A 9,736-nucleotide genomic window follows, 5' to 3' on the forward strand; every position below is an offset into this window, starting at 1 on the left:
AAAGCTCTCTAATTCACAGAACCCTTTACACGGAGGAATTCTGCCTGCCCTTGCACTGCCACAGCCCTCGGGTCGGCTTGCATAACAACCGCACAAGCACTCCTGAAATCCGAATGTTCGAAATCGCTTCGCCACGGTTCAAACTCGACAACCGCACAAGCAAGCGTTCCCAGAATCTATCGGTAAAACGGCAGAGTAAAACTTAATTAAATAACAAAATGTCAGCCATCGACATTAAACAAAAGCATTTGCTTTTTGCCCAAAAACTTGTGGTCTGAGTCGGTGAGGCAAGCCGACACAATTAATTTCCTGGGATATTTACAACACAGGGAGGCCACACACAAGCAAAGATAATGTACAAAAAAAGCACAGCCATGATTTTATTCAAGTGGCAGTGATAAATCTGTGTGGGACATTATTTGTAAGGCCTCACCTTTATATGGTCCACTGTGTGATGCTTATAGTATCATAAAGGTTATACACTACCTGACAAAAGCCTATCCAAGTTTTAGGAACAACAAATAATAACTTGACTTCTAGTTGATCATTTGGTATCAGAAGTGGCTTATACAAAGGCAAAGGCCTCTAGATTACGCTTATTTAACCAACATAAATATGATCATGCCTTGATTTTTAATTAATTAGGACAGTAAGATCTGACTTTGCTTAGACAAAAGTCTTGTCACTTAACAGAAATAATATACAGTATAGAATATAAAGTCATGGTGCAGTGGAAAAGGATTTAATATTGTGTATAACTCTCATGAGCTTGGACGACTGCATCCACACATCTCTGCAATGACTCAAATAACTTATTAATAAAGTCATCTGGAATGGCAAAGAAAGCATTCTTGCAGGACTCCCAGAGATCATCAAGATTCATTGGATTCATCTTCAATGCCTCCTCCATCATCTTACCCCAGACATACTCAATAATGTTTACATCTTGTGACTTGGCTGGCCAATCCTGGAGCACATTGACCTTCTTTGCTTTCCGGAACTTTGATGTGGAGGCTGAAGTATGAGAAGGAGCGCTATCCTGCTGAAGAATTTTCCCTCTCCTGTGGTTTATATTGTCATGGGCAGCACAAATGTCTAGATATCTCAGGCTGTTGTTTTTGCCCTCCACTCTGCAGATCTCTCGCATGCTCGCATACTGAATGTAACCCCAAACCATGATTTTCCTTCACCAATCTTGACTGATTTCTTTAAGAATCTTGGGTCCATGCGGGTTCCAGTAGGTCTTTTTCAGTATTTGTGATGATTGTGATGCAGTTCAACAGATGATTCATCTGAAAAATTTACCTTCTGTCACTTTTCCAAACGATCAACTAGAAGTCAAGTTATTATTTGTTGCTCTTACAACTGAAACCGACGACAAGACTTTTGTCAGGTAGTGCATACTGATATCAGTGGTTCTAACTAAAACATCAATTGCAGTAGAAAATGTACTTTAGATTATTATATTGTTCTTCCTCAATAATACAAAAAATATTCTTTTAAGAGCAGTTCCCTGAAAGGCTCTCTGTGTGAAATCTAAAATGGTTTCTTAATGGTAATACTGTTTTTTGGACCTATTTAAAGTCTACAAACACTAAAAAGGTGTCAATTTTACACGCAAATCAACATCTTGTGGCTTGTACTTGTCAATGAGGAGACACAGAGACAGAAGACAGGAAATGTTTGAGGTCAGGCGACCGTTTGGTCACTCGCTGTGAACTGATAAATTAGCCATGGTCCTTCACCCCTGTTTCTGTCCATCACAGACATTTCAAAGTCTCTTAATTAGCCACTGATGAAGGCTGGTGCATAGAGAGACAACGGTTATCATGCATGTCACTGTAAAAGTGTCTGCCACACACCACTACACTGTAAAATCCAACAGTCAACTTTTTCAAATGAAATGAGTGTAGTTAACTCAAAATTTACTGAAAGTTAATTGCACTCATTTGAAAAGAGTTTTGAACTCGGTGTTGAAGGTAATGAGTTAATTAAATACCTTATTACTTCAACTTAAATGGAGTAAGTTCACAGTACTCATATGGATTAGTTATTTAACTCAAATGGTTTGTTGCAATCGGTTTCCTCAAACAGTTTGAGTTGCCTTAACTTATTAGTTTTACAGTACTCAGTTGGTTTGAGTTCTCTTCATTTATTGGGTTTACTGTGCTCAAATTACTTTGTTTACTCAAATGGATTAAGTACCAGGTACTCATTAGGAATAGTTTTTGAACTTAAATGGTTTGTTGCGATCAGTTTCTTCAAACAGTTTGAGTTACCTTAACTTTTCGGGTTTTACAGTGTACCATTTATTTGACTACATTTATCCATCATTCCTGTACACCTGTAACTCTCCTACCTGATTTCACCAAGTGGGACATGTTCCTTGATTAACATATAACATTCCAATCAGCCAATCAAAATTAAGGGATACCTTTACTGTTTAATATTAACTTTAGGCTTACGGTTAGGTTTATGCACTTCTATTGTTATTCAACTATTTAGTTTTTGGGAATAATTTACAGTTATGGTTGGGTTTAAGAGTAGGGAATATGTATGGATTAGATTTTCAAACAAAAATGATGTTACAGGATCAACATAGATGTTAATCCAGGATCGCATCTCACTTGACAAAATCTCTTCACTGCAAAAAATGCTTTTCTTGACTTGTGCTAGTCCAAATATCTAAAAATTCTTAAATCAAGAAACATTTCTAAGCAATACATATCGTCTCATTTTAAGAAATAAAATGCTAAAATTAAATACATTTTCCCATAAAACAAGCAAAATAATTGGGTAAGCAACATAGTCTTGATGACTATTCAAAATGAAAAAACAAGAAGACCCCAATGGCAGATTATTTTACTTTTTTAAAGGAAAAAATCATTTATTTGGGGCATTTTATTTCTTAAAACAAGACAATAATTTTTTCTTTGTCTAGAAAATGCTTCTTGGTTTAAGACTTTTTGATATTTGGACTAGAATCAAGACAAAAAATCTAAGTAAGTAAAGCATTTTTGCTCCGTTCACATCTATTCTGAATATTTTAAAACATCAAATATGCTGAAATGAGTGAAATGAATCTGTTCATTAGGGCTGAACTAAAACCATTCCCTCTATATTTTAATTCGAAAAGACAGCTGTGTATTGATCTAATTAGCTGTCAGAGTTTGATTAAACATAATAGTTTCCCCATATACCACATAAGAAAACACATTTAGCATGCTGAAGACAATGTCCTGACCACAGTCCACAGTTCTGGCATCATTTCCGTTTAAAACTAAAAAAATATGGATAAGCGTTTTGCATTTTGAATTCCATAATATCATTTTGTTCTTTCGGCGATAAAATAACACACAGAGAGCCACATAGCCATGATGGCATTTTTGTGGCTCCCTGATACCCAAAGCTATGCATTTGCATCTAATTGGCTTTGTCACCAACTAACTTGGACCAAATGTTTACGCAGTCGTTCTAATTAGGCCTTTAAAGTCATACTTGCAATTGCTTATTGAAATGAAAATCACACTCAGGAGCATGCATTACTTATTTCAGTGCTCGGTTACCGAAATGTTGTTTCTCTCTCCCATGTTAACCAAAAATATTCATATAAACACTTCATCCAGTGCTATGACCAACACAGAGAGTGAGGGGGGAGACATGATCCCCAAATTACACAAGGTTCCTCACAATCCTGAATATTTGGTTACAACCTTGAGAAATGCTTCTGATTAAAATGTCATTTCGAACAAAACTGGGAATGTGTTATCGTGTTATCTTAAACTATAAAACTTCTTGACAGGTACTTTAGGCACTCAACTACAGGTGGCGAAATAGCCCTGGGCTGGTGTGAGATAATGTTGAGCTGAAAAGTTAAATAAATTTCCGCTTTTGCTTCTATTGGCTCCACAGTTGTTGCAAACTGAAAAATGAAAGCAAGTTTGTCAATATTTAGTATAGAAATGTGTTGGCGAGCAGAAAAAGCCACCAACCGCGCTACTTGGTTGAAAGGCTTACTGCGCAATGCAGTGGCCGCTAGAGAGCGATCCAAACAAGAAATTCAACTAGACACTCATGCTGTATAAGTTGTGCACAATGAAAATATAACAATGGTATACACATTAATTATTTAAAGTTCGCACTGAGTACAAAAATGACAGCACGAGACAGCAAAACACCAGCAATTATTACTTGTAAATGGAAGTTGAAACGACAATGAAGCCACAAAGATAAATGATGTAGCTAAATTGCATGATTAAACTAGCAGTCTCTTCCTCGTAGACATAAGTTACGTGTGCGAATCAAATTACACATGTGTTCACTAAAAAGAAAACATCTGTCGTAAATCGCGCGTCTTTTACCTCAAAGCAACGTTTTTCCATCAAAAATTCATCTATGGTGCACAATTGCTGTTATATTTACTCCCCAGCTCAATGTGGTGTCGCGTACTTTATGTATTTCTCAAAATAAGCCATTAAATATCAACAATGAACAACAAAACCACATTTTAGTGACAGACGCAGTTTCACTGAGAAATCCTGTGAAGCGACAGTGCTGTCTTTCAGGGTTGCCAGGTCTTTGGTGCAAAGACGGTTCAATCACAACCAAAACTATCATAAGAACCAGGTTAATCAACAAGTATAGCTGGCCAAATATCTTAGTAAAATCAAATCGATATCATATCTAACTAGCCAAAGCAAAAAAAACGAAAATCAGACAGATTTATTGAAGTATTTACAAAGTTTGCACTACTCTGCTGCTTTTACTGAAAAAAGATGTCACAGGACATATGAACGGAACAAAATTAGTTACATAAAATATTGCATTTACATTAAGGTCTACAATCACGATTTCACAATTTCATTCATGTTGTTTCTTATACGTTGCTGTTTTATATATATATATATATATATATATATATATATATATATATATATATATATATATATATATATATATATATATATATCAAAACAATGGAGATCAGTTGCAATTGCATAGTATATATATTATGTATTAAATCGCTTAAATAGCCTACAGTAAGATGCGTCAAAGCCCCAGACCACATAAACAAAGCCACTGCCATATGGTTTAAAAATATTATGCTCTTGGTAACCCAGGATGTTTATCACAACATAGCTCATAAAATGGGCAAACATCGATGCTCCTGCTGTCATAATAACATAAATAACAATTATTCAACTTAATAATAATTCATACACATATCTGAATTGTCAGCTATTTTATTATTTTTTTTGCTTGTCAAATTGCAAGAGTTGATGGTGTTCCCGGTCATTTCTGATTACTTTTAATATATTTAAATATTAGACACATGTACAATAACATAAAATACAATTAATAAAATATTCAATTTCTCATTCATTTACCCTCATTCATCCATTTATTTTTTTTTAACCTAAAATCGTGTTATATTTTTCAAGTCTCTTAAAATGAAAGATTTTACCACAGTACGTTTTAAGAATCATATCCACCAAAAAGTGATGCACGCAAACATCCAGTGTACGCTACAGTGCAGGTGTGCGCAAAGCATCAGATCAGTAGCGCGCAAAACTTACGTTTGTGTGTCCGGTGCCTGGAGCCGTGATGCTGACAGTTTGTGTATTCCATATAATGCAAGATCAAAACAATGGAGATCAGTTGCAATTGCATAGTAATCAGGGGAATGAAGCTTGTCTTGTCAATTTCAATGTCGCTTATCGCACTGTGATGTGTGCAATACTCAATATGTAATTCCTAAACCGGGCAGAAGCCCCAGCTGTGCTCACGCGCAAAAGAAACAGAATTTTCAATGGCCCATATGCACCTGGGCCGATTCGGCAGTAACATATTGGAGGCAATCCACATATGTGCCACTGTGAGATATCCAAAGAGAGAGCCACTCATTCCATGGAAACAGTGAAAAAGAGCTAGTTCTCCATCCAGCGCAAAACGTAAAGATGGGTGGGAGGCGAGCAAATTAAACTGGCATGATGATAAAAAAGTTGGATTGTCTTCCCGAATGACTGTATGTATTCCCCTCTGTGATCCAGCACGACACGTCTAGGTGTGAAGGTTACTTTATTTATTGAGCTTGACGTGTAGGAGGTCTTCGCGTCATCCTCATCACAGCATCTCGAGGAACTTTTCAGTGAAACCTGATTTGTAAATAGCGTCGCTTTTCTCTATTCAGTCTCGATAGCTCACAGTTTCACGGTTGAGCAATTCACTATCTCTCGCCTGCTCTCAGCTCGTGTGCTCGTCTGGTAACTGATGACTTCAGCTCTCTGCCGTCTCTTTCCCCTCTCTGAACTCCAAAGTTTATTTAGAGGGCGAGCCCCCCACGTCAGACACCCCACGGGCTACCAACACGGGCTTTTTTCAGCATATCACGTTTTTTAAACTAGACAACCTTGAAAAAACACAGACAGATAGATAGACCATATTGACGATAGATAGATAGATAGATAGATAGATAGATAGATAGATAGATAGATAGATAGATAGATAGATAGATAGATAGATAGTCAATGATTTTCATAAATTACACAGTATTTAACTGTATTATAAACAATATTTTACGATAGGACATTTATGCAGCATGTTATTGTGTTTTAAAGTTGTATAACTGTATATTTAACAGTAAATATATACATAAAATTCTGTAAATACAAATAGAGCAAAATTAATGGTGCTGTAAATGTTAATAGTGTTTTTGCTGTAATTGATTTACAGTAAGTTACTGTAGAAGCTACAGGAAATCGTTACAAATGTAGATAGATAGATAGATAGATAGATAGATAGATAGATAGATAGATAGATAGATAGATAGATAGATAGATAGATAGATAGATAGATAGATACTGTAGATAGATAGACTGTTAATGATTTTGTAAATTACACAGTATTTAACTGTAATTTGAACAATACTTTATGGTAGGACATTTATGCAGCGTGTTATTGTGTTTTAAAGTTGCATTACTGTATATTTTACAGTAAAAATATACATAAAATTCTGTAAATACAAATAGAGCAAGATTAATGGTGCTGTGAATGTAAATACAGTGTTTTTGCTGTAATTGATTTACAGTAAGTTACTGTAGATGCTACAGGAAATTGTTAACGGTGTAGATAGATAGATGGATAGACTTAATGGTTTTTGTAAATTACACAGTATTTTACTGTAATATGAACTGTATTTTATTGTTGGACATTTATGCAGCATGTTCCTGTTTTAAAGTTGCATTACTGTATATTTTACAGTAAATATATAGATACAATTCTGTAAATACAAACAGGGCAAGATAAATTGTGCTGTTAATGTAAATACAGTGTTTTGCTGTAATTGATTCACAGTAAGTTACTGTAGATGCTTAAGGAACTTATTTAACTAATATGAACTGTATTTTACGGTAGGACATTTATGCAGCATGTTATTGTGTTTTAAAGTTGCATTACTGTAAATTTTACAGTAAAAATTACAGTAAAATTCTGTAAAAACATTTAGAGCCAGATGAATGGTGCAGGAAATGTAGATAGATAGATAGATAGATTGATAGATAGATAGATAGATAGATAGATAGATAGATAGATAGATAGATAGATAGATAGATAGATAGATAGACAGACTGTTCAATGGTTTAATGAAAAACATTTAACATCCAGAGAACATTTACAAAAAAAAAAAAGTATTTATATTGGAAAACATTCTTTAGAATTTGAAGTTATTCTAACTATGACATCACTATAAAAATAAAACAAAAAACCCCAGATAAATATACATTTAGCACAAATATATCCAAGTTCTTGAAGAAATCAACGAAATATCTCAATTTTGACATTGCCCATGTATTAATACAAAGTGCTGAGACTACATGTGGTTGCCACAATAGTATAGGTTCCTCAGCGATCCTCTAGAGGGGGTCAGTGCTACAAGAGCCACAACTCTGCAAAGAAGCAAACAAACTGCAGGGGCTTTTGTTGTAGCAAGTCTGAGGTGCATTTCAGTTGATATGCAGCAATGGCCACATTAAGACAAATCCTTGCATTTTTGAGCTGAGCATAAACAATGGCGGTGATTACTGGTGTACGTGAGAGTGCTGCACATTGCAGTGGTTCCCTTTTCTCCCACAGGGAAGCTTATTTACACGTCTGGCACTGGGACGGGGAGGCCTGCTTTTCTTAACCAGCGTGTTGATGTTTATAAGAATATGAGGTGGACCGATGTTTCCCCTGTTGTGGCTGCTCCATCAATCACAGTGGGTGCAGAGGGAAAAAATGCCATAACTTCTGAAGCACTCCTTCTAGTAAAGTGCAGTTGTTCGTGCCGCAGGAGAGGGAGGCTTTTCAGATTAGAAGGATTTAACGGATGTTGTTTTGTTCTTGATTATTCATTAATGAGTAGTCTTTGGTTAAAAAAAAAAGGATAAAAGATAGTCTGTGGTTGTCGATGTGGGGGGTGGAAATTCCAAGGGAGTTGATCTTCATATGGGAAGGGGGGGGACAGAATAAAGCCCCTCTTTGTGCCCCCTACTCCTCTGATAAATTAGTCCCAGCGACAAGCTCTAACGGGGAGCGGGGAAGAGGAGGTGAGGTCATTTGGTCACTCTATGCGATGGCCGATGAGAGAAACCGTCAGCAGCCTGAAATGAAGCCGGGCAGGTGCACCACGCAGACAAGGAGCAAAGGTAACTGAAAATGTGTGAGGCCTACAATATCACACATGGAAGCAGTCAGCGTAAACGGATGCTAACTACGCTACATTTGTTTAATCCTGACACAGTATACGTCTATTACAGGTCCTTGTTGTTCCAAGAGGCATTACAGAGTGGCTCCATGGGCTCTCATCCATCCTGATCCCATCACATTCTCCAGCGTTAAACCTACAGATCCCGTGCAGGGAGTGGTGTGATGAGCTTTTGTGCAGAGCTGACCACAGTTGCGTCATGAAATACTCTTATTTGGAGTCGAGGGGATTAAAACAGCAGTGCATGAGGTTGTTAGTGGCAGTGAAGCAGGAAGGATCAGGTTTGGTTTGGGGAGACAGGAGAGGATGGAGATTATGGCATGTGCTGAGGAAAGATAATCAAGGGTTTGGGACTGTCAGCTGCATAAGCAAAACATAAACACTGGGAAGAGGTGATTGATGTGCAGTCTCACTTTCACCTGCTTCTCACAATCCTATAGGAAGAACTGAAGGTCTTCTAGTAGAAGTTCCTAACAGCAGCAGTGTTTGTTATTCAGAAATGAAAATGATGTTTCAATTACAACTCAAAATTGATATCATCGAACAGGAATGAAGCTAATAGAAATAAAACAAGCACATTTTTATAACGTTAAATTTATAATAGATAGCTATTTGCATAATATTTAAGAAATTCATAAATGCATTACAGCGTGACTCAGTGGTTAGCACTGTGGCTTCACAGCAGGAAGGTCGCTGCTTCAAGTCCTGGCTGGGCTCGTTGGCATTTCTGTGTGGAGTTTGCATGTTCTCCTTGTGTTTGTGAGGGTTTCCTCCAGGTGCTCCGGTTTCCCGCACAGTCCAAAGACATGCGCTATAGGTGAATTGGATAAACAAATTGGCCGTAGTGTACAAGTGCCTGTGTAAATGTGAGAGTGTATAGGTGTTTCCTAGTACTGGGTTGCAGCTGAAAGGGCATCCACTGTGTAAAACATATGCTGGAATAGTTGGCGGTTCATTCCACTGTGGTGACCCCTGATAAATAAGGAACTAAGC

The 9,736-nt window shown here is 36.8% G+C and overlaps 1 protein-coding gene across 1 annotated transcript in view; it reads right to left on the minus strand.

Annotated features, from left to right (window-relative positions):
• The window catches only part of rspo3 (R-spondin 3), a 35,016-nt gene extending 28,733 nt beyond the window's left edge, over window positions 1–6,283 (minus strand). The window contains exon 1 of the mRNA XM_056475196.1: window positions 5,577–6,283. Coding sequence (XP_056331171.1) covers window positions 5,577–5,670 — 94 coding nt within the window. The 5' untranslated portion in view covers window positions 5,671–6,283. The remainder of the gene's footprint in view (window positions 1–5,576) is intronic.
• Window positions 6,284–9,736: the final 3,453 nt, after the last annotated feature.

This window comes from Danio aesculapii, chromosome 16, assembly GCF_903798145.1.
Source record: "Danio aesculapii chromosome 16, fDanAes4.1, whole genome shotgun sequence".
Taxonomy (NCBI): domain Eukaryota; kingdom Metazoa; phylum Chordata; class Actinopteri; order Cypriniformes; family Danionidae; genus Danio; species Danio aesculapii.